General features: G+C 34.5%; 1 protein-coding gene across 1 annotated transcript in view; it reads left to right on the forward strand.

Annotated features, from left to right (window-relative positions):
- Window positions 1-289: 289 nt before the first annotated feature.
- The window catches only part of parp14rs3 (poly(ADP-ribose) polymerase family member 14-related sequence 3), a 57,895-nt gene continuing 32,559 nt past the window's right edge, over window positions 290-25,625 (forward strand). Inside the window, exons 1-11 of the mRNA XM_079821743.1 lie at window positions 290-674; window positions 4,761-4,942; window positions 7,619-7,655; window positions 7,758-7,916; window positions 8,141-8,377; window positions 9,895-10,131; window positions 12,693-14,728; window positions 20,507-20,576; window positions 20,695-20,799; window positions 20,943-21,005; window positions 21,086-21,262. Coding sequence (XP_079677869.1) covers window positions 503-674; window positions 4,761-4,942; window positions 7,619-7,655; window positions 7,758-7,916; window positions 8,141-8,377; window positions 9,895-10,131; window positions 12,693-14,728; window positions 20,507-20,576; window positions 20,695-20,799; window positions 20,943-21,005; window positions 21,086-21,262 — 3,475 coding nt within the window. The 5' untranslated portion in view covers window positions 290-502. The remainder of the gene's footprint in view (window positions 675-4,760; window positions 4,943-7,618; window positions 7,656-7,757; window positions 7,917-8,140; window positions 8,378-9,894; window positions 10,132-12,692; window positions 14,729-20,506; window positions 20,577-20,694; window positions 20,800-20,942; window positions 21,006-21,085; window positions 21,263-25,625) is intronic.

Genomic DNA, 25,625 nt, shown 5'->3' on the forward strand with positions numbered 1-25,625 from the left:
TGATTTTTTATTTTTATATTTCCATTTGTTTTGTTTTTTATGCTTCAAACAATGTAATGACCTAAAAAAAGTTAGAGTTAGGCTACTTCTAAAGTCTTTGGAGCGCAAAGATATATATAACTAACTATAAATAAACTATATAACTATATTATATAAAACTATTCTGAGGGGAAAGTCAGAATTTCTCTTATTTATTTGTTTATTAATGTACTACTATTCTGTATTTATTTATTTACTTATTTGTATTGTACTTTTTATTTATTTTTATTAATAATAATATAACTTCCTTGATCGCGAACTTGTTTTGAGAAGTCACGTGAGCGAATCCTGATTCCTGAAGTAAAAGTGAAAGTCACGGTTGATTCGAATCAACCCCTTCTTTGGTGATTTGTGAGTATCTTCGTGTGAAAATATGTCTGACAGTCCCTTATGAGCGTTTTGTCACCCTGTTGTGACTTTAGGAGACACTTTAGACTACTTCTGAAGTCTTTGGGGCGCAAAGATGGAAGAGAGAAGTCTGATTCTCGAGGGTTTGCCGGATGATTTCGACCGTGTGAAACCAAGGGTTGAGCTTTATTTTAAAAACAAAAGAAGATCAGGAGGAGAGATCGAGCAGATTCGAGAACATCAAGAGGACAAACGAAAAGCACTTCTGATTTATATGAGAGAAGAAGGTGAGTCTATCGTCAACATCCTAATTGATCATAAAACATATTAGAATAGAGACAAAACTGATATGGAAGCTTATTTCCGTCATAAACAATCAATTCTGACTCGCTATTCTGAGAAAATTCAGATAGAAACTCGTATTTATAATGAAAAATGTCATAATTTGGAGATAAAGGCTACATTTAGAATATAAACTGAGGGGAAAAGTCAGAATTTCCCTTATTTATTTAATGGTTTATTAATGTATTACTATTATTTATTTATTTACTTAATTACTTATTTGTATTGTACTTTTTTTATTTAGTATTATTATTTTATCATTGTTATTGTCATCCACCTTTTTCCTACGCCCCATGATGCTTTGCGCGAATTATGGGAGTAACTTCCAATAAACTGTAAACAAGCAGCGAAATGTTTGCTCTATGAACACAGTAATAAACATTTTCAAAAACTGCTAACAATGACATGTGAGATATAAAGAAATGTGAGATATAAACTCGCAATTATGAGGAAAAAAAAATCATAATATAGTCTTAAATTGTGGGATATAAACTATAATTTCTGAGTGGAAAAGACATAATTTCCCTTATTTATTTAATGCTTTATGAATGTATTACTGTTTATTTATGTATTTACTTATTTGTATTGTTTTTATTTATTTTTATTATTATTAATAATATTTGTAATTGCCTATTGTCATGATCCCAGCCTGTTTCCCTGTCTTGTGAGGACTTTTGTAATGTCTTGTGCCTTATGTTTTGTAGTTCTTTGTAGTTTTTCATGTTGACTAGTTTCCCCAAGTGTATCTTGTTTATTTGTTAAGTTTGTTTACCCCTGTGTATTTAAACTCTGTGATTGGTCGTTCTGTCACGTGAGCAGGGATGAGGCACAGTGAGAATCCAAAGGCCAGCAATAAAACATTTATTCAAAAACGTAAACACAGATAATCCGGGAACAAGGGCACCTGAGGAGACTAATCAACATGAAAAACTACAAAGAACTACAAAACATGGCACAAGACATAACAAAAGTCCTCACAAGACAGGGAAACACAGGCTGGGATATATAACTATCCACCTTTTTCCTACGCCCCATGATGCTTTGCGCAAATTATGGGAGTAACTTCTCTTAAACTGTAAACAATCAGCGAAAGGTTCGCTCTATGAACACAGTAATAAGCATTTTCAATAACTAATTATAATGAGATGACATTATTCTACTCACCCAAGGAAATTTCAAAAGTGTATAAGCATTAACATAACAACTAGCCTACAACAGACTACAAATAACCCCAAAAGATTGATTATTTCTGCAGCAATACAGGTTAAATATCACTGTAGCAATATGTGTCCATAGCCTATTATGTAACATACGTTGCCTTAATCAAAAAAGTTTATTAACATTGATGGAAAATAAGTGATTTCTGTCATTTTTACAGACAATCTGCTATAGAAACATTCCAGTAAATACTACTAAAAAAGAGGAGACTATTACGTTTTAAAGCATCCGTGTGAAAAACTCAGGATTTGTGGATTAAAATGAGAGATTCTGAGTGCATTCCAGTGAATTATTCATTTTTCATAAATTGGCCCACAAATGCGCAGTATATATAGTTTTTTTCATACTGTTACAGTGGAATAGGGAAGGAAAACAGATAAAAGAATGCAGTGAATGAAAAGAGCGATAGTTATTCTTGTTATGTTACAGTAAAATACCAAGCGTTATTCTCCTGACGTCTGAAAACAGCAAATGAAGGAAATTGTACAGTTCATTCAGTCACACTGACAGATTATTTGTAGCACAGCTTTATGATTTTAACGCTTTGTTTCGGAGTGGAACTTCCACAAACCGGGAGTGCCTCCCATAATCTGAAACGCACAGGTTCGTTAGGAAAAAGGTGGACATCTTCTAACATGTATACAATGTATAAAACCCCTGATAAAACCAGCCTAAGCTGGTTTTTAATGGGTCTCCCAGGCTCGTTTTTGAGGGGTTTTGGACACTTATTTAGGTCTTAACTGGACAATTTGGGACACCAGCCTGGGAGAAAAGCTTAAACCAGCTAAGACCAGCCAACTAAGTGTTTTCAGCAGGGGCGCAATAAGGGGAAAGGGGAAATAGCCTATTGTGGGATTGGATTAAAGGCACAATATGTTGTTTTTCGCCGCTATTCAAAAGAAAGGTGTAGCTTGATGACGCCGAGATTGAGCGCGGATTCATGGCACTTGTAGTCTTCGACATACTACATCATATATTAAAGCGTCTTTGGTGTTTCCATGTTTAACGGAGGCCAGCTAGTAGTCACTGTGCGAGTAAACCTCACTCCTCAGAGCTCAAGAGACGCTCTAGTGACTGACGCTAGAGGTCGAAGCCTTTAGTTTCTCTTTTAGAGCGTCTGACTCTCATGCTGGCGGACCTGGGTTCGAACAGGAAGGGTTACACATTTCTACAAAATAACACCGGAAATCAAAATGTCATTGATTGGCGACGCACAGACACATTCCATGTCCTGGTTAAAATAGCTTATTTCTCTGTATTTAAACATTCTTGGAAACATTTGGGATAACGCAAGTACACAAGTCAACAAAATATATATCACTGTTATAGTGTTTTTTGGATATTTTAATCAAAAATGTTTACATATTGTGCCTTTAAGAATGTCCCTTCTTTTGTTACATAGTGGATTTTCTATGTATTTGTTATAAATGCCAATAAATAAAGTATTTTTTTAAAAGAATGATGAGATATTGGCTAAATTTAGAATTGTGAGATAAAAAGTCACAATTATCTTTTTTATTTTGCGTGCGGAAACAACCCAGCAGGCACACTACGTCATAAGACGTTGATATTTGGTTGGATTTTGGTCGCGACGTCAGGTGACCAAAATTCAACGTTGAGCCAACGTCTCAAGCCAATATTGTAATGATGTCAGATACTGACATTTAGTTGTGAGGTATGGTGACCAAAACACAACGTCTCCTTAAAGGGTTAGTTCACCCAAAAATGAAAATTCTGTCATTAATTACTCACCCTCATGTCGTTGGACACCCGTCAGACCTCCGTTCATCTTCAGACACAAATGAAGATATTTTAGTGTAAATCTGATGCTCTGAAAGGCCTCCATTGGCTCAATGCACTTTACACTCTCAAGACCCTTAAAAGGCACTAAAGACGTCGTTACAAAGTCCATCTCACTACAGTGGTTCTAAAATAACTTTATAAAGCGACAAGAATAGTTTTTGTGCGCAAAAAAAACCTAAATAACGACTTATATAGTGATGACGATTTCAAAATAATGCATCATGAAGCTTCAAAGCGTTATGAATCAGTGAGTCGAATCATGATTCGGATCGCGTGTCAAACCGCCAAACTGCTGAAATCACGTGACTTTGGCGATTCAAACTGCTGATTCGACTCACTGATTCATAACGCTTCGAAGCTTCATGAGGCCGTGTTTTGAAATCGGTCATCACTATATAAGTCGTTATTTAGGGTTTTTTTGCAAACAAAAACTATTCTCGTCACTCCATAAAGTTATTGTAGAACCACTGTAGTGAGATGGACTTTGTAACAACGTCTTTAGTACCTTTTAAGGGTCTTGAGAGTGAACCGTTCCATTGTGCAAATGGAGGCCTTTCAGAGCCATCAGATTTCAACTAAAATATCGGAGGTCTTACGGGTGTCGAACGACATGAGGATAAGTAATTAATGACAGAATTTTCATTTTTGGGTGAACTAACCCTTTAACGTCATAATGGTAACGTCCACACAATGTCAAATTATAACATCACTAGACATTGTTGGTTTTAGTTTGTGTTGTTAACTAACCAAAATCCAATGTTGAGTCAACGTCTCAAGCCAACGTCATATCGATGTCAATCTCCAACGTTGGACAAACGGAGGTTGACATCAATATGATGTTGGGTTCTGACGTCAACCCGATTTTCATTGGGGACCAACATCAATCTGTTGTCCGGTGCCTGCTGGGAAGTTTCCACAACGTTACATAACTTACATGATTTAAAAAAAAAAAAGAACAGAAATAATTTGTGAAATAGAAGAGTTTTACATGGATTTTCCCTGTTTTCCAGATATGAAGAAGGTGCTTGAGAAAAGAATCCATAAAGTTGATTTCAAATCTCAGGGAGCCGTTGAAGTGACAGTGAAACTACCAGAAGAAACGAAAAGCAAAAAGATCAGACCACCAGTTCTGCCAAAGCCCAAGCTGGAGAAGAGCACTCTCCTCAAATCACTGCTCGCTCCTGCTAACAAGGTCATTCTGTTCTCTGTAATCATTTATTAATTATTATCGTTATTACATTACATTTAATCAGTTAGCAGACGCTTTTATACAAAAGATTAGCAAAAGAAGCAATCGAACCAACAATAGGGCAACAATATGCAAGTGCTGTGACTAGTCTCAGTTAGTCCATTTTTTTAAATTTTATTATAGATATATAGGATAGTAATTCTAGCTGGAATGAGAGATAGAGTTGTGTGTTAGTGTAGCAGTGATAGGAAAACCCATGTTTCTGAATGACAGATCCTAGTGATGACATGTGGATGGAGAAGAGAAGATGTCCCAGCACTGAGCCCTGAGGCACTCCAGTAGCATCTTAGACACTGCACGCTTTAGACTACAAGTTTCAAAATATCCTGATTCATGCCTCTTTAGAAAGACAATGAAGCAACAGGACATTTATGCAACACTTCTGCTTAAAGCTGCAGTCCATAACTAAAATCATCCAAACTAAATTTCTGAGCAAATACATAACCAGCCAGTGTTTAAAACCATCTCCTTACCTTAGCCCGATTCACAACGGTACGCTTGTAGTAATGTGTTATAATTTGAGTGGTACTGGTGGATTTCCGGGAAATTGGTTTTTGCGTCATTACGTCACGTCTGTACACATAAAGAATGAGTCCGGCTACTAGGCTATCGCATGTGAGGATGCTGCAGGTGGTGGATCATTTATACACTGCAAAAAAATGCTTTTCTTACTTAGTATTTTTGTCTTGTTTTCAGTCCAAATATCAAAAAATTCTCAAAACAAAAGGGCATTTACTAGCCAAATAAAAATTATTGTCTTGTTTTGGGGGGAAAGAACTCAAAATTAAGGGAGTTTTTGCTTAAAATTAGCAAAATAATCTGCCAATGGGGTAAGCAAAAAAAATCTTAATTCAAACAAAAAACAAGATTATTTTGCTTACCCCATTGGCAGATTACTTTGCTTATTTTAAGCAAAAACTCAGTTAATTTTGAGTTATTTTCCCCCAAAACAAGACAAAAACTTCTGCTTGTCTAGTAAATGCTTCTTAATGTAAGATTTTTTAGATATTTGGACTGAAAACAAGACAAAAATACTAAGTAAGAAAAGCATTTTTTGCAGTGTAGCCTTTTCTCAGAGCCGCTGGAATAATTAAATGATTATTTTGATGGCGGATTGTAATCCAGAAAGGCCCAAACGAGATTCGCCCGTAGTCAAAAGCACAAGATTAGACTGGATAGCACAAATGTGCTCATAGCTGAATTACATTAGTTTAAATAAACCTAAAACAAAAAAATGTACAGTCTTTGTTTTGTTGCTTATGAAGCTGAGTACACTTAGATGTTCTTAAAGGAGAAGTTCACTTTCAAATTAAAACCAGCCCATGACTTACTCACCCTCAAGCCATCCTAGATGAAGGACGTCATATACACCTAGGAATGCTTGAGGGTAAGTCATGGGCTGGTTCTAATTTGAAAGTGAACTTCTCCTTTAAGATTATCTTAAGACGTACTAAAGAAGAATTTTAGAGCACTTTAAGTACATTATTGAAGTGTTGTGTACTTTTTTCACCTGAGATCTCATTATTATCATACTATTATCATACTGTTGTTAGCTAGGTAAATAAAAAAAAATTGTCAACAAAAAACTTGATTGCTTTGGTTTGAATAGCTTGACCAAGCAATGCTGAAATAAACTGGATGATGATTATTAACTACAGTACAAACTGAGAATTCATTCTCACCATTTATTACCTTGTTTCAGTAAATCACATCCACGATTTAACTAAATTAAAACAATACGAATTCTTAACTAGTGGCTAGTTTGCCTATAGCAAACTTACATTTTGTCCGCATATCATGTGTTGGGCTCCATACTATGGAAAGCTAATTTGGGATGGCACATTACCATAGACATTGTATACAATTAGGCTAATCAATAAAAAAAAATAAAAAAAACATCAAAATAAAAAATCAAAATACCTTCTATAACGTCCTGTGTGCCGCGAGACATCATGAAACGTCTCCCGCCTCCGGCTGACATGCAGCACAAGCTTTGCACTTCTGACAACGAAAAGCTAGCACGACATGCATGAGCAGAAAAGCAACGAGAATAAAAAAATGAAATGCAAAAAACTTGAATCAAAGTCTTTATTTAATCGACATGCCCTGCATTTCTTATTGTCATTTTTATTTTAAAAAGTAAAAATTACATTTTCAATAAATTTTGATAACATGATAGTTAAAGCTCAAGCTAAAGCTCAGAGTCTCATCTCCCTTTCCCTTTAAAAGCCAGTTGCGCTGCACCATGGCGGATTCACTATTTACATGCAAAAAGAAAGACCGAACGTTTCTCTAGAGAGGAATCCTTTTATTTTTAATATTTAAACATGCTTGTGTGCTGTGTGTGTAATAAGCAGAGTGTATGCGCTGGGTCCACATTGCGCTGAGTGTATGATTGGGCCCCAAAACTCTGCAATTAACTGCAATTCCAGGTTTCAAACAGAGATAAAGAGTCAAAACATACGGACTGCAGCTTTAATATGGGTCCTGATCTTGATTTAAATGTCAAGGAAACAGAAATACAGATGTGTTGAGCAAAGGCGTGATGCATTACTGTAATTTGCAATGAGGTCAGATTAATGTTCATATACTCACACACTTCCTCCTTATTGTACAAAGGTCTCTGCACTAAGACAACCTGCAACGGAAAATAAAGGTCGGACTGTAATGCTTTCACTCTTAGTGTTTACAAATATTCACAGATTTCAAAACATTAACACTGACGATGGTCACATGTATGTATTTGTTCATGATACAGACAATGAGGAGGATTCAGAAATACCAGATCTTCTCATTACCGCCCCTGGTTCAGTTGATAAGGAAACACTTCAGATGTATTTTGAACAATTTACAGAGCAATTTCAGCTAGCAAAGCATGGAAATAACAGCTGGATCCTGAAACTCAACAGCCAGTCAGGTAGGATGTAAGACCAAAGCTGCATTGGGAGTTTACTAGAAACTCAAAAGCGTCCTAATGTAACCTGAAGCAAACTGGTTTTGCAAGGCTATTTTTGGTGCATTACTTACACATGATGTAGGCCTGATTCTGTTTCAAAGAAACCATCATTAGCACTAGCTTACCTAATGATCATCTTTGAGATCAGAAAGCTCAAAATTAACATAATATGACACTTTTCTCAGATTTCAAGATGATTTCTGGCAAGGAAGAACATGAGTTTGGTGTATCTTTACGAGTGTATAATGAAGGAGGTCTGGGAGAGAAGTCAGACCCCCGTCGCTTCATCTTGATGGGGTTTGATGGCGACACAGACTGCAAGAAAATCTCAGTGTTCATTGGCAGCTGTAGCAAGACGACAGAATACACTTGGGAGACACTTGATGATGATAGGATTGTTGTCACCTTCAGACAAGATATTGGTGGGTTTGGAAGCCACAGCACTTTCCCTATGGCTGTCTGTTATCGTCACTCTGCTCTGTTTCTGTGACGGCTGCTTATTTTCCTTTGTCTTTGGGGTCTGCTAAGACTACAATACACTGTATTACATGGAAATGAAGTCGTCCAAGCATAGAATCTGATCAGTCATTACTTTTCAATTAATACATTATTTCATCTATACACTCTCAAAAAAAAAAGTCAGGGGTAGGCAAGTTCGGTCCTAGAGAGCTGATGTCCTGCAGATTTTAGTTCCAACCCTACTAGGCCACCACAGTATAAAACTCATAGCTCCCAGCATGCATTGCAGCATAAAGTATGTCACCATTGTTGAGATTCATATGCTGATTCTTGATATCTGTGTGCGTCTAAACTTTTTTTCCACATAGAATGTGTTTAAAAATCAGAATTCAGAATGTCTGATCTGTGCCAAAAAAGCATTGTTGGTGAATATTACTTATTAATATTTTTAGTCAGTGATGAGTTTAGTCAAACATTTTTCTTCATGATAATTTTGCTTCTTTTGATCTGAACAGACTATGTGTTTTGTTAACACTGTAACAAAAAACACAAACTCACATAAAAAGCCAAGAGTCAACCTGGCCAACTAAACAAAACATTGATCTCCATAATGGTGACATTTTCAATAAAACATCAACTTCTAAATCTCTGTTAAAGGGATCGTTCACCCAAAAATAAAAATTCTGTCATCCTTTACTCACCCTCAAGTTGTCCCAAACCTGTATGAGCTTCTTTGTTCTGTTGAACACAAAGGAAGATATGTTGAAGAATGTTTGTAACAAAGCAGAGAGAGCAACCATTGACTACCATAGTATTTTTCCCCCTACTATGGTAGTCAATAGTTGCTCTAAACATTCTTCAACATATCTTCCTTTGTGTTCAACAGAACAAAGAAACTCATACAGGTTTGGGACAACTTGAGGGTGAGTAAATGATGACAGAATTTTTATTTTTGGGTGAACTATCCCTTTCATTCTCAATAAGAGCTTCTATAGACGTCTTTCAGGGTTGGAGCCAAACTCTGCAGGACAGCGGCTCACTAGGACCGAACTTTCCCTGCTCTAAGTGAGGAAAACGATAGGGTATAACTGTACCCTAAGGACTAATTGTGTACCTTTAAAGGTACAGTTATACATTTAGTTCCCCTAAGGAACAAAATTGTACCTCTACTGTACCTTTTTTTTCCTGAGAGTGTAAAAATAAAGGTTGTATATTGTCATTGATGGTTCCAAAAAAGTTCTTTAGATTATTAAAAAAATGGTTCTTTTAAGAAATTATCACTTAAAGATTCTTTGGGGAACCAAAAACATATATTTTATTGCATTGCTGTGAAAAAAAATAAATAATAATTCTTTAACTGGAGAAAATAAATGTGAACATTAATGACTGGTCAACATTCAAATAAGAGCTAAGACTGAGTTAATGACGACTCGCTCAACATTTATTGTACATTTTTCCTCCTTTTTCATTTTATCAACAGATGTGAAATCATTCATAAGAAAATGCACCTCAAAGCAACTGCAGGGTCGAGACATCGGAGTGACGTGTATGGAGCGGACGGATTCGGTCCTGGTCCAGGGAAATCTGGAGCAGCTCAGTGAAGACATTCTCACCCTTTACTTCAGCAACAAGAAGAAGAGCAGAGGAGGAGATATCGAGAACGTCCTATGGATCAACAGACGAACGAGTGCGGTCATCGCCTTTGGGAACTGTGATGGTAGGTTTTCAGATTAGTTGCAATTTAGCACAGTACAGATTGTTTTCCAGCACAAATATCTAAATATTCTTAAATTGTGTACCTTTAAAGGTACAGCTATACGTTTTGTTCTTCAAGGAACAAAATTGTACCTCCACTGTACCTTTTTTTCTGAGAGTGTACTCAATGCTGCAAAATCACGTTTTACATATGCTGCGTCCCAATTCGCCTACTTATACTATGCCATAAAAGCATGTACTGTTTTTGTGAAGAAAAAGTACATACTTGTTAGTGTGTAGCAGAAGAGTACGCATAGCCTGACAAGCCAGACCCACATCAAGATGTTGGGTCTGGGAACACACCATTGGCAGGGCTCAATCCGAGGGGCGGGATAAATGGTTGTCTTTCAAAATCCCTAGCGCTACAACCAACCAGAGCGCTATCAGTGGGGAGACAACAATCACAAGCAGGTTGTGGCTGAGTCCCATGCGTTTTCCCACCAGTGGAGCTAGTTGATAGATTAAACTTTTCCCATATCCGGTCGGCAAAACTCCAAACATCTCCGAACATTTTCCTTTCCTTACCTTTCCTCCGATCTTCCTTTCTTAAGAATGACTTCAGTGTCGTTTTTTGTTAGCAGGGAATTCACGCAGAACTGTCGCTGCCGCCATTATGTTAAAGGATAACTTCAGTGATTTAGCATTAAGCTTTGTATTTAAACTGGCTCATTTATGCAGTAGAAATGTGAAATTATTTTTGAATTTGGTACCTTCTAGACTGAGAAAAGACAGACAATGTATTTTTGTCTCATGTGGATGAAAGACAACAACTCCCAGAATGCACTTGCTTCGCTGCCCTACGAGGCCACTCCGTACACCGTCGTTTTGATCTTCATAGTAATACAATCATTTCGTTCAGTTAGAGAATAAACACTACAGTTAAAAACTGAACGTGTCTTTTCAATAAAGTGTGAGTGAGCCGAACGAAAGTCACGTCACAGACGCAGCAGGAGTCGAGAGAAGAGCTGAGCAAAGCTGAGGTAACATTAAGCTCCAGTCTGGCACGTTTTCTGATCGCATATGGAAGCTAAACTATCACAGGAATTCATTGAAAAGTTGAAACACTCTCTTTACTCTGCACCGCTCCATTATTATGATTATCCGTGTGGCCGTCTGTGTCTTACATTCTGTGTGTGAGATCTCTCCCCTGTGGGCGGTTGATAACATGAGGAACAGCTCCATCTAGTGACTGTAGTCTTCAGCCTCTGGCCAAAAAATCCTCAGATGACGCAAAATGACGATATTTGCGTCATCGAAGGAATTTTTCCAGGAATAAAATGCATAATTCTCTCGTCTCAGGGGGATATGAGGGGGGAAAGTACCATAATTTGAATATACTACCGAGTTTCTACTGATACAAAGCCTAATGCTAAATCACTGAAGTTACCCTTTAAGCTTGCCCACCGACTCTATACACGATGTGATTGGCCTGACTAGAGTTTGGTTTTTCAAGCTCGCTAGCCAACGAAGAGTTGCTAGACGACCCTGTGCGTCTAGATTTCTAGGCTAGAATAGGTAAGCTTTGGGAAAAACTTCATTATAATTGTGTCTTTGCACGGATCTGCACTTCAGATTCCAATCGTAAAAAGTAGACCATCCGGGTATCTGTGGATTACTCATTTCAACACACTACCATTTGAGACAGTAATTCTAATTTCAAATGCTATTTGGGATGGATAGTATGTGAATTGGGAAGCAGCTATAGACACAATTTTAGTGCCGTTAAACTCACGCGACTCAAATATAACAACCAGATCGCTTTAATTTACTTGCCTTTCAAACAATTACAAATTATATGATACACGTAGTGATATCATTTGTTACATTTATTTAGCCTAGCGCTTTTCTAGGCACTCAAAGCGCTTTACATGGAAGGGGGGAATCTCCTCAACCACCACCAATGTACACCACCTGGATGATGCAACGGCAGCCATATTGCGGCAGAACGCCCACCACACACCAGCTGATTGGTGGAGAGGAGACAGAGTGATAAAGCCAATGGTATATATATATATCTCCACCAATCAGCTGGTGTGTGGTGGTGGTGCATCATCCAGGTGGTGCTGCACATTGGTGGTGTTTGAGGAGATTCCCCCTTCTATATGTAAAGCGCTTTGAGTGCCTAGAAAAGCGCTATATAAATGTAACAAATTATTATTAATTATTATTATTAAATATATATATGGGGGGATGATTAGGAGGCCATGATGGACAGGGGCCAATGGGCAAATTTGGCCAGGATCTCGATTTTTAATGACCACAGAGAATCAGGACCTCGGTTTAACGTCTCGTCCTATATAACTCCATTGATCCTGTAATAAAAATATATTACTTTGCATTGACCGGACCAGTCGCCCAATACATAATTGATTCCCCCGTTTGCATCATTGATTCTGTTATCTTCCTTACATTGAAGTTGCTTTGAAACAATCTGTATTGTATAAAGCGCCATAGAAAAAAAGGTGACTTGACTTAAGAACAAGCCTACTTAGAGTAACTCTACTGTCTCTTCTATTTTAATAGATGCACATGCAGTGGTGGAACAAAAACACTGTGTTTGCGGCACAGACGTTCACGCTTCACTGTTTTACTCAAATCTGCAGAAGGCTTTAACTGGAGAAAAACCCTCTCTGACTGATACCGCCACAAAAGTCAACATTTCTGTCAGCGAAGATCTACTCCGCTTCCTTGAAACCAATGAGCGATGTAGAAAACAGCTGGAGAGCGATGCCAAACTGCTTCACGCCAAAGTTTGTATTGACAGCCCTGCAAGTGAAATGATACTGGAGATGGACGTCAACAAAGAGTCTCTGGCCGCACTGCGAATCGCACCCACTTGGGAGTCCAAGACAATGAGGGGAGTTCAGACGTTTTTGAGTGGATTCGACACACAAGAGCTGACAGTGGAGGAGGACGTCTGGAAGAGAGTTGAAAACGAATGTGTTGGTCTTGCCACGGTTGATGCACCGTTTTTCTTCAAGGAGAGCATGTCTAAAGTTGTAGTTACTGGAGTGAAAGAGCAGGTCAAGATCCTTTCGGACAAGATCAAGGCGCTCCTGAAGACCGCAGCTGTTGAGGTGGAAGTGGAAAGAAACACAATCGAGGCAACTATTCAACTAGACTGCGGAGAGACATTTGATCTAATAAAAGAGCGCGTAGAGTCCAAACTAGGGGAGGTGAGTTTCTCCCATGATGAGAAGCAGCACATTATTTCCCTCAAAGGTTTGAAGGATGACGTCAAATCACTGGAGATGCTCATCAAAAACGCACAGAAGAACATAATCACACATCAGCTGAAGCTTTCTTCTCATCTGATACACTTTCTAACATCATTGGATCTTCAAAAGTTCGAGCGGGACAACCACATCCCAGCTAGACTTCTAAACCGAAAGGATTTCTTTGGGATCTTGGTCGAGAAAGAAAACCTGACGAGAGCTGAAGACAAAATCGGCGAGATTCTCAAAGAGGAGGTAATACAACTTTCTCCCAATCAAACCGGCGACGCTTTCACGCGTCTTCAAGATGAAATAGAGCCGTTCCAGAAAGCCAGCGACATCAGGATCACACAATCAAACACGCAGGTTATAATATGTGGGCTTTCGAATGCAGTTGCAGATGTTGCAGGGAAAATAAGGAGATATTTAGAGAACAAGGAACCAACGACTGACATCGTCCCTCTCAAATCTGTGCGAGAGGTCGAATTTGTGGACTCATGCCTGAATTTGTCCGAGCTCCCTGAACTCAAGCGGCTTGGCGCTGTGCTACTTGCTAACAAAGCGTCTAAATCTCCTTGTCTGAAGGTCACAGCACCTAAAGACAACATTAAGGAGGCCGTTCGTGTCGTACAGAAGCAGCTGTCAGCCATTGTCGTGGAGAACCACAAGTATCGCAAAGCAGGAGAAGCCAAGGTTCTGGAGAAGCACGAAGCCAACATGAAGACGAAAGCTAGAGAGAAGCAGTGCAGCCTGTATTTATCACAAGAGCACATGGTTGCGTCCGGCCCGCCGAAGAGCTTCACACACAAAATAGGCGATTTCATGACTCTTAGCATCATCAAGGGAGACCTGCACCATTTTACAGCTGATGCTTTGACCTGTCCGATGAACGGGAGTCTAGATTTCAATCACCCCGTGGCTCAGCGCTTTCTCCAATTTGGAGGCGATAAGATTACCGAAGTGTGTAAAACTACCCAGAGGGAAAAGCAGAGTCCTCTACCGGGAGACGTGCTTCTCAGCAATGCTGGAAAACTCAACGCCGGGATGCTAATTTACGCCGTGCTTCCCAAGAAAGGTCAAGCGCTGGACTCAAACTACCTCCAGTCGGCCGCACGGAACAGTCTCCTGAAAGCCGAGGGGAAAGGATGCGTCTCCATCGCAATGCCTGCGATCGGTTGCAAAACCTTCGGATTCTCCGTCAAAGAAAGTTGCATGGCGCTTCGAGAAGCCGTTCTGCAGTTCTGCACCGACCGTCATAATTCACCTAAAAATCTTAGAAATATCAGTGTAGTGGATTCAGATGAGAGGATCGTTGAGGAGTACAACGCTCTGATCCAGGAACTAGTATGATCACTCCTATTTCACAAACCTCAAATGTTTACCAACACTGCAAAAACTCAGTTTTGTATTCCAGTACAAATATCTTAACATTCAAAATGATTGACGATATTAAAGTATTAGTTCACTTTTAAATCAACTTTTGCTAATGCTTTACTCACCCCTAAATCATCCAAGATGTCCATGTCTTTCTTTCTGCAGTCGAAAAGAAATTAAGGTTTTGGATGAAAACAGTCCAGGGTTTTTCTCCATATAATGGACTTCAATGGGCTCCAAACGGTTCAAATGACAGTTTCAATACAGGTTCAAAGGGCTTTAAACGACACCAGATGATGAATAAGGCTCTTATCTAGATAAACCATCAGTTTCTGAGAGAAAACCAGCAGTATTTATGCTATTATTTTACCTCTTTTCAGACGAGCGTGATCATCTCTGAGCTCAGCCATAACTTCCACTAAGTGAGGTCAAAATACGAGCGTGGTCATAGATCATGACTCATTAGTGCTTACATTTACATTTAGTCATTTAGCGGACGCTTTTATCCAAAGCGACTTACTTGCTTGTACGGATCAATAGAATTAGGCATCTATGATCGATATATCTATGACCACGCTCGTATTTTTGACCTCACTTAGCGGAAGTTATGGCGGAGCTCAGAGATGATCACGTTCTTCTGAAAAAAGGTAAAATAATAGCATAAATACTGCTGGGTTTCTCTCAGAAACTGATGGTTTGTCTAGATAAGACCCTTATTCATCATCTGGTGTCGTTTAAAGCCCTTTGAAGCTGCACTGAAACTGTCATTTGGACCTTGAACCGTTTGGAGCCCATTGAAGTCCATTATATGGAGAAAAACCCTGGACTGTTTTCATCCAAAACCTTAATTTCTTTTCGACTGCAGAAAGAAAGACTTGGACATCTTGGATGACATGGGGCTGAGTAAATTATCAGCAAAAGTTTATTTAAATTGAACTAATCCTTTAAGTGAGTTTATGTTTAAAACAAGAACAAATATATGACGTCAGAAAATAAACTTAATTCAAAGAGAAAACACAATTATTTTCTGACCCCATTGGCAGATATTTATGGAAGCTTGTTTCTGCAACTGAATAAAACATTTCAAAAGGTAATTGCAACATTTTATCTCGCACTTCTGACTTTATAACTCATAATTGCAAGTTTATATCTCACAATTCTGACTTTACTCGCAATTGCAAGTTTCCAAGCCCAATTCATAATTATGATAAGTCGAAATTATGACAAAAAAAGTCCAAATTAATGAGTCAAGTCATTATGAGATATAAAGTCATAATTATGAGAAATTATTGCGAGTTTATATCAGCCAATTCTGAGAAAATAAATGAGAAGTGTGCGATGTAAACTCGCAATTGCAAGAAAAAAGTCAGAATTGTGAGATAAAAAGTCACAATTACTTTTTTAAAAAAAATTATTATTATTCAGTGGCGGAAACAAGCTTCCAAAAATATTTGCTTCTCCAGTAAATGCATCTCGATTTAAGATACATTTATCATAATAATACTCATAATAATATTTCAATAGTATTTCAATTAATTGTGTACAATACATTTATTATCTATACAAACAAATAAACCAAAATATAAAATACATATAAAAAACTCAATAATAATGCCACTAATAAATTCCATTATTTAAATATAATATTCAATAAAAATTCTAATAATTTTCCAGGAGAGTTGTCCATTAATGTACTTTCTGAATATAAAAATGTTGCCTAATATCATTTAAAGCGGGACATTCCAATAAAATATGCAAGAAAGACTTATAAAGTCATATAAAGGCTTTCAATAAATATACACAGTAAGTTTTGTGACCGATTCGACATCTCACATATACAGTGAGTCTGGTCATTTCTATTTTCAAAATGCAAAAAAAAAAAATGGTTTGGACTTTCATTTATAACTGGATTCATTTCATATCATTTGTTATGGACACATTCATCCCATTTGCCACTTTTTGGAAATGTACAAAATCAGTACGGGTTTAATACTGGAAAACGACAGAAATACTGAGGAAGAAAATATTTGTTTTTTTGCAGTGCATCTTTTATCATTGATCACCTATATTTTATCATTAACAGGGATTTTCTGACATTATGACAGTCAAAACTGACATAGTCAGAATTATGAGGTAGTCAAAACTATCGTTATGGTGTACTAAATCACAACATAAAAAATTATGACATACTAAGTCATTGTGAGATATAGTCATAATTATGACATACTAAACCATAATTATGAGATAAGTCAAAATTATGAAGTCATAATTGAGATTCAAATTCAAAATTATGACAGTCAAAACTGACATAAAAAGGCATAATTATGAGATAGTAAAAACTGACATAAGTCATAATTATGACGTACCAGGTCATAATTTTGACTGTTTATTTCAAAATTATTACAAAAAGTTGAAATCACGACATAAAAAGTTGAAATGATTAAATACTACGTCATGAGATATAGTCATAATTATGACATACGAAACCATAATTATGAGATTGAAAATCAAAATGATGACAACTGACATAATTATGAGATAGTAAAAACTGACATTAAGTCATAATTATGATGTACTAATTCATAATTTTGACTGTTTATATCAGTATGTCATCATTTTAACTTTATCTCATAATTATGACTGTCATTATGAGATATAAAGTCATAATTGAGGTAGTCGAAGTTGAAATGTACAGTCAATTATAAGATGAAGATGAATGTGAAGTCAAAACTGAGATTTCATAGTTATGGTGTACCTAGTCATAGTTTTGACTTTTTACCTTATAATTATGACAAAACGTCACGGAAGTTGAAATTACGACATAAAAAGTTGAAATTACGACTTACTAAGTCATTATGAGATATAGTCATAATTATGACATACTAAGCCATAAATTATGAAATAAAGTCACAATTGCAGTGCATCTTTTATCTTTGATCACTTATATTTTATTATTAACAGGGATTTTCTGACATTATGACAGTCAAACCTAACATATGTCATAGTTTTGATTATGACAAAATTATGACTTAATACACCATAACTGACTTATGTCATAGTTTTGACTACCTCATAATTATGGCTTAGTGTGTCACAATTTAAATTTATGTCATAATTGCAACTTTTTGTGACTTTTTGTAACAATTATAAGATAAAATGTCAAAAATGAAAGGTCAAAACTGACATGTTTCATAGTTACGGTGAACCAAGTCATAATTTGGACTTTTTATCTTATAATTATGACAAAAAGTCACAAAAAGTTGAAATTTCGACATAAGTTGAAATTATGATATACTAAGTCATTATGAGATATAGTCAAAATTTTCATAGTTATGGTGTACTTAGTCATAATTTGGACTTTTTACCTTATAATTATGACAAAACGTCACGGAAGTTGAAATTACGACGTAAAAAGTTGAAATTACGACTTACTAAGTCATTATGAGATATAGTCATAATTATGACATACTAAACCATAAATTATGAAATAAAGTCACAATTGCAGAGCATCTTTTATCTTTGATCACTTATATTTTATTATTAACAGGGATTTTCTGACATTATGACAGTCAAACCTGACATATGTCATAGTTTTGACTATCTCATAATTATGACTACTTATGGTGTACCAAGTCATGTTTTTGACTTTTTTTCTTATAATGAATAATTATTATAAAGTCAAAAAAAGTTGAACTTGCGACATGAATTGAAATTGTGACATACTGGGGTCATAATTATGAGATAAAAAGACAAAATTATGACTTAATACACCATAACTGACTTATGTCATAGTTTTGACTACCTCATAATTATGGCTTAGTGTGTCACAATTTAAATTTATGTCATAATTTCAACTTTTTGTGACTTTTTGTAACAATTATAAGATAAAATGTCAAAAATGAAATGTCAAAACTATGACATGTTTCATAGTTACGGTGAACTAAGTCATAATTTGGACTTTTTATCTTATAATTATGACAAAAAGTCACAAAAAGTTGAAATTTCGACATAAGTTGAAATTATGATATACTAAGTCATAATGAGATATAGTAAAAATATTCATAGTTATGGTGTAATAAGTCATATTTTTGACTTTTTACCTTATAATTATGACAAAACGTCACGGAAAGTTGAAATTACGACTAAAAGTTGAAATTACGACATACTAAGTCATTATGAGATATAGTCATAATTATGACATACTAAACCATAAATTATGAAATAAAGTCACAATTGCAGTGCATCTTTTATCTTTGATCACTTATATTTTATTATTAACAGGGATTTTCTGACATTATGACAGTCAAACCTGACATATGTCATAGTTTTGACTATCTCGTGATTATGACTACTTATGGTGTACCAAGTCATGTTTTTGACTTTTTTTCTTATAATGAATAATTATTATAAAGTCAAAAAAAGTTGAACTTGCGACATGAATTGAAATTGTGACATACTGGGGTCATAATTATGAGATAAAAAGACAAAATTATGACTTAATACACCATAACTGACTTATGTCATAGTTTTGACTACCTCATAATTATGGCTTAGTGTGTCACAATTTAAATTTATGTCATAATTTCAACTTTTTGTGACTTTTTGTAACAATTATAAGATAAAATGTCAAAAATGAAATGTCAAAACTATGACATGTTTCATAGTTACGGTGAACTAAGTCATAATTTGGACTTTTTATCTTATAATTATGACAAAAAGTCACAAAAAGTTGAAATTTCGACATAAGTTGAAATTATGATATACTAAGTCATAATGAGATATAGTAAAAATATTCATAGTTATGGTGTAATAAGTCATATTTTTGACTTTTTACCTTATAATTATGACAAAACGTCACGGAAAGTTGAAATTACGACTAAAAGTTGAAATTACGACATACTAAGTCATTATGAGATATAGTCATAATTATGACATACTAAACCATAAATTATGAAATAAAGTCACAATTGCAGAGCATCTTTTATCTTTGATCACTTATATTTTATTATTAACAGGGATTTTCTGACATTATGACAGTCAAACCTGACATATGTCATAGTTTTGACTATCTCATAATTATGACTACTTATGGTGTACCAAGTCATGTTTTTGACTTTTTTTCTTATAATGAATAATTATTATAAAGTCAAAAAAAGTTGAACTTGCGACATGAATTGAAATTGTGACATACTGGGGTCATAATTATGAGATAAAAAGACAAAATTATGACTTAATACACCATAACTGACTTATGTCATAGTTTTGACTACCTCATAATTATGGCTTAGTGTGTCACAATTTAAATTTATGTCATAATTTCAACTTTTTGTGACTTTTTGTAACAATTATAAGATAAAATGTCAAAAATGAAATGTCAAAACTATGACATGTTTCATAGTTACGGTGAACCAAGTCATAATTTGGACTTTTTATCTTATAATTATGACAAAAAGTCACAAAAAGTTGAAATTTCGACATAAGTTGAAATTATGATATACTAAGTCATAATGAGATATAGTAAAAATATTCATAGATATGGTGTAATAAGTCATATTTTTGACTTTTTACCTTATAATTATGACAAAACGTTACGGAAAGTTGAAATTACGACTAAAAGTTGAAATTACGACATACTAAGTCATTATGAGATATAGTCATAATTATGACATACTAAACCATAATTATGAAATAAAGTCACAATTGCAGTGCATCTTTTATCTTTGATCTCCTATATTTTATTATTAACAGGGATTTCCCGACATGTCAGCAAAAATCCCCCTACAACCCCAGAGGCTTAAATACGGATCAGACAAAAGAGGTACCATATTTATATTTTCTGTGCCTTCCTGTAGCTCAAATACTAACGTGTTTGAATGCATAAACTGATGCTCCTTGCTTATGTACTTTTCTTTCCTCATGACTGGGAATTCAATCAGTGCTGATCAATGGTGTGCCGATAAACCTCAAAAAGGGTGACATCACCAAAGAGACGGTGGATGTCATCGTGAATTCAACCAACACAAGTTTAGACCTTAACACCGGTGAGAGACTTACATCGTCATCACACCTTTACCTTTCATGCTAGAGAGCGTAGATTAGCCTGAGATTTGGGTTATTATACTTTATCAATGCGTATAATACATTTGTTCAGTCTTGTTTCCATCTAATCGTCATCATTTTACAGGCGTTTCTGGTGCCATCTTGAAAGCTGCTGGAAAATCTGTAGTTGACGAATGCAAAAAGCAAGGTATCATCACAATGGCACTGAGTATTGAGTTATGAGTATATTATAATAGTGCTGAGTGATTGATTCAGACCTGTCTGCAGCTCCTCTGAAAGCAGGCGGTGCAGTGATGACGGGCGCTGGAGCGCTTCAGTGTAAGAATATCGCTCAGATGGTCGGGCCGGGGAATATCGCAGACATCACAGCCTCTCTGGGAATCATTTTGAACCTCTGTGAGGAGAAAATGGCCACAACTCTGGCCATTCCGGCCATTGGAACAGGCATGACAGCAAATATAATATTTGCTATTTACATATTCTTTCTCAGAGCAATGGAAGCCCATTTCTGCCACATAGGAAAATAACTTGACATAAAAAGTCATATTATTATGATATAAAAAGTACATGATGTACTAAGTTATAATTTTGACTTTTTATCTCATAATTGAAGTCAAAAAGTCAAAATTGACAGTAAATTATGACAGTCAAAACTTTCATAGTTATGGTCATAATTTTACTTTTTGTCTCATAATTATGACAAAAAGTTGAAATCACAACATAAAAAGTTGAAATTATGACATATTATGAGATAGCAAGTCATTATTATGACATACTAAACCATACTTATGAGATAAAAAGTCAAATTTTACTTTTTATCTCATAATGAGTTGTTATAATTATGACATACCAAGTCATTATGAGATATAATTGAGATAGTCGAGATTATGACAAAAAAAAATCAAAATTGACAGTCAATTATGAGACGAATGATCAGAATTATGATAGTTCATAAATTTCATAGTTATGGTGTACTAAGTCATAATTTGACTTTATCTCGTAATTACAAAAAGTCATACATTGAAATTACGACAAAAAGGTGAAATTATGACATACCAAGTCATTATGAGATAAAGCCATAATTATGATGGACTAAATCATTATGAGATATAGCCATAATTATGAGATATAAAGTACATATTACGTTTATGTTCTATGTTATAATTTTGACTTTTTATCTCATAATTGAAGTCAATTATGAGATAAAAAGTTTAAAATATGAGATAAAGTCAGAATTGACAAAAATTATGACACTAAGTCATGAGATAAAAACTCAAAAGGACGATAGTCAAAACTGATAATTCAGAATTATGAGATAGTCAAAACTATGACATAAGTCGGTTATAAGTCATAATTATGACAAAAAGTCATAAAAAGTTGAAATCACAACATAAAAAGTTGAAATTATGAAATTAAGTTATTATGAGATATCAAGTCATAATTATGACATACTAAGCCACAATTATGAGATAAAAAAATCCAAATTAGGGCAGTCGAAATTTGACTTTTTATCTCATAATGAGTTATGTCATAATTATGAGATAAAGTCAAATTTATGACATACCAAGTCATAATTATGACAGTAAAAACTGACATATTAAGTCGTAATTATGACATACTAAGTCATGAGATATAGTTGAGATAGTCGAAATTATGACAAAAAGTCGAAATTGACAGTCAATTATGAGATGAATTCAAAAGTCAAAACTATGACATATTTCATAGTTATGGTGTAGTCATAATTCATAATTTGACTTTTTTATCTCATTATGACAAAAAGTCAAAAGTTGAAATTATGACATACTAAGTCATTATGAGATATAGTCATAACTGACATACTAAGCCATAATTATGAGATATAAAGTACATACATATTATGATGTTGTAATTTTGACTTTTTTGTCATAATTGAAGTCAATTATGAGATAAAAAGTTGAAAATATGAGATAGTCATAATTGATAATTCAGAATAATGAGATTATTGTGTACTAAGTCATAATTTTGACAAAAAGTAATAAAAAGTTGAAATTATGACAAAGTCGAAATTGACAGTCAATTATGAGATAAAGTCAAAACTGACATATTTCATAGTTATGATGTACTAAGTCATAATTATACTTTTTATCTCATAATTATGACAAAAAGTCACAAGTTGAAATTACGACATACTAAGTCATTATGAGATATAGTCATAATTATGACATACTAAGCCATAATTATGACATAAAAAAGTAAAAATTATGAGTCAAAACTGACATATTAAGTCATAATTATGACATACTAAGCCATAATTATGACATAAAAAAGTAAAAATTATGAGTCAAAACTGACATATTAAGTCATAATTATGACATACTAAGCCATAATTATGACATAAAAAAGTAAAAAATTATGAGTAAAAACTGACATATTGTCATGACATAATTTTAACTTTTTTATGTCATAATTATGGCTTAGTATGAGTCAAAACTGACATATTAAGTCATAATTATGACATACTAAGTCATTATGAGATATAATTGAGATAGTCGAAATTATGACAAAAAGTCGAAATTGACAGTCAATTATGAGATTAAGTCAAAAGTCAAAACTGACATATTTCATAGATATGATGTACTAAGTCATAATTTGACTTTTTATCTCATAATTATGATAAAAAGTCACAAGTTGAAATTACGACATACTAAGTCATTATGAGATATAGTCATAATTATGACATACTAAGCCATAATTATGACATAAAAAAGTTAAAATTATGAGTCAAAACTGACATATTAAGTCATAATTATGACATACTAAGCCATAATTATGACATAAAAAAGTAAAAATTATGAGTAAAAACTGACATTGTCATGACATAATTTTAACTTTTTTATGTCATAATTATGGCTTAGTAGGAGTCAAAACTGACATATTAAGTCATAATTATGACATACTAAGTCATTATGAGATATAATTGAGATAGTCGAAATTATGACAAAAAGTCGAAATTGACAGTCAATTATGAGATTAAGTCAAAAGTCAAAACTGACATATTTCATAGTTATGATGTACTAAGTCATAATTTGACTTTTTATCTCATAATTATGATAAAAAGTCACAAGTTGAAATTACGACATACTAAGTCATTATGAGATATAGTCATAATTATGACATACTAAGCCATAATTATGACATAAAAAAGTTTAAATTATGAGTCAAAACTGACATATTAAGTCATAATTATGACATACTAAGCCATAATTATGACATAAAAAAGTAAAAATTATGAGTAAAAACTGACATATTGTCATGACATAATTTTAACTTTTTTATGTCATAATTATGGCTTAGTAGGAGTCAAAACTGACATATTAAGTCATAATTATGACATACTAAGTCATTATGAGATATAATTGAGATAGTCGAAATTATGACAAAAAGTCGAAATTGACAGTCAATTATGAGATTAAGTCAAAAGTCAAAACTGACATATTTCATAGATATGATGTACTAAGTCATAATTTGACTTTTAATCTCATAATTATGATAAAAAGTCACAAGTTGAAATTACGACATACTAAGTCATTATGAGATATAGTCATAATTATGACATACTAAGCCATAATTATGACATAAAAAAGTTAAAATTATGAGTCAAAACTGACATATTAAGTCATAATTATGACATACTAAGCCATAATTATGACATAAAAAAGTAAAAATTATGAGTAAAAACTGACATATTGTCATGACATAATTTTAACTTTTTTATGTCATAATTATGGCTTAGTAGGAGTCAAAACTGACATATTAAGTCATAATTATGACATACTAAGTCATTATGAGATATAATTGAGATAGTCGAAATTATGACAAAAAGTCGAAATTGACAGTCAATTATGAGATTAAGTCAAAAGTCAAAACTGACATATTTCATAGTTATGATGTACTAAGTCATAATTTGACTTTTTATCTCATAATTATGATAAAAAGTCACAAGACAAGTTGAAATTACGACATACTAAGTCATTATGAGATACAGTCATAATTATGACAAAAAAGTTAAAATGATGAGTCAAAACTGACATATTAAGTCATAATTATGATGTACTAAGTCATAATTGAGATAACTAACTTTTTTTCTTATAATAATGATTATAATTGACTTTTTATCTCATAGTGACTTAGTATGTCATCATTTTGACTTTTAATCTTATAACTGATTTTTTTTTGTCTGTGCTGTTCTCTATGAACATTCTGCATTTATTTTATGATTCTTTTAATAAGTTGTAGTAAAGTGACCCCTTCTGTTCAGAGTTAAGTATTGCATTTAATATTATTTGAGTCCTTCTATGATGACATCACAAATGTGAGCCTAGTTTCAGCAGCAGCAAGGAAGAGCATGCGGTCATGGCTACTATTGCTCCTTGATTTAAGTTGGTTTGAAGGCACTTTCCGTTTTACGTTATTCCTTGGGCAACAGTAAAGTTTTGGAAATCAATCCTTGCGTCTGTTGTCTTTGGGAGGCGTTATCTGACTGCATACTCAAGCAAGGCGTTTGAGATAAAGGGCAGAACAGTAAAACGAAAACTCTTCGATGACCAACTTCTAGTTTCTAACTCCACGGCGGGGAGCAAGTAAGCTCACAAGGTGATCTTCCTTCTACAATGTCGAAGTCAAGCACCAAATCTGGATCACTGAGGCGAGCATCCAATGCATCATGTTCGTCACGGCATTCAAGAGGCTCATCAGCTGTAACCACAGCCGCTGCAATGGCTAGAGCAGAGGCCGAAGCGGCCAAAGCAGAAATAGCATTTGCTAAGAA

Source organism: Gobio gobio, assembly GCF_949357685.1.
Source record: "Gobio gobio genome assembly, chromosome: 7".
NCBI lineage: Eukaryota > Metazoa > Chordata > Actinopteri > Cypriniformes > Gobionidae > Gobio > Gobio gobio.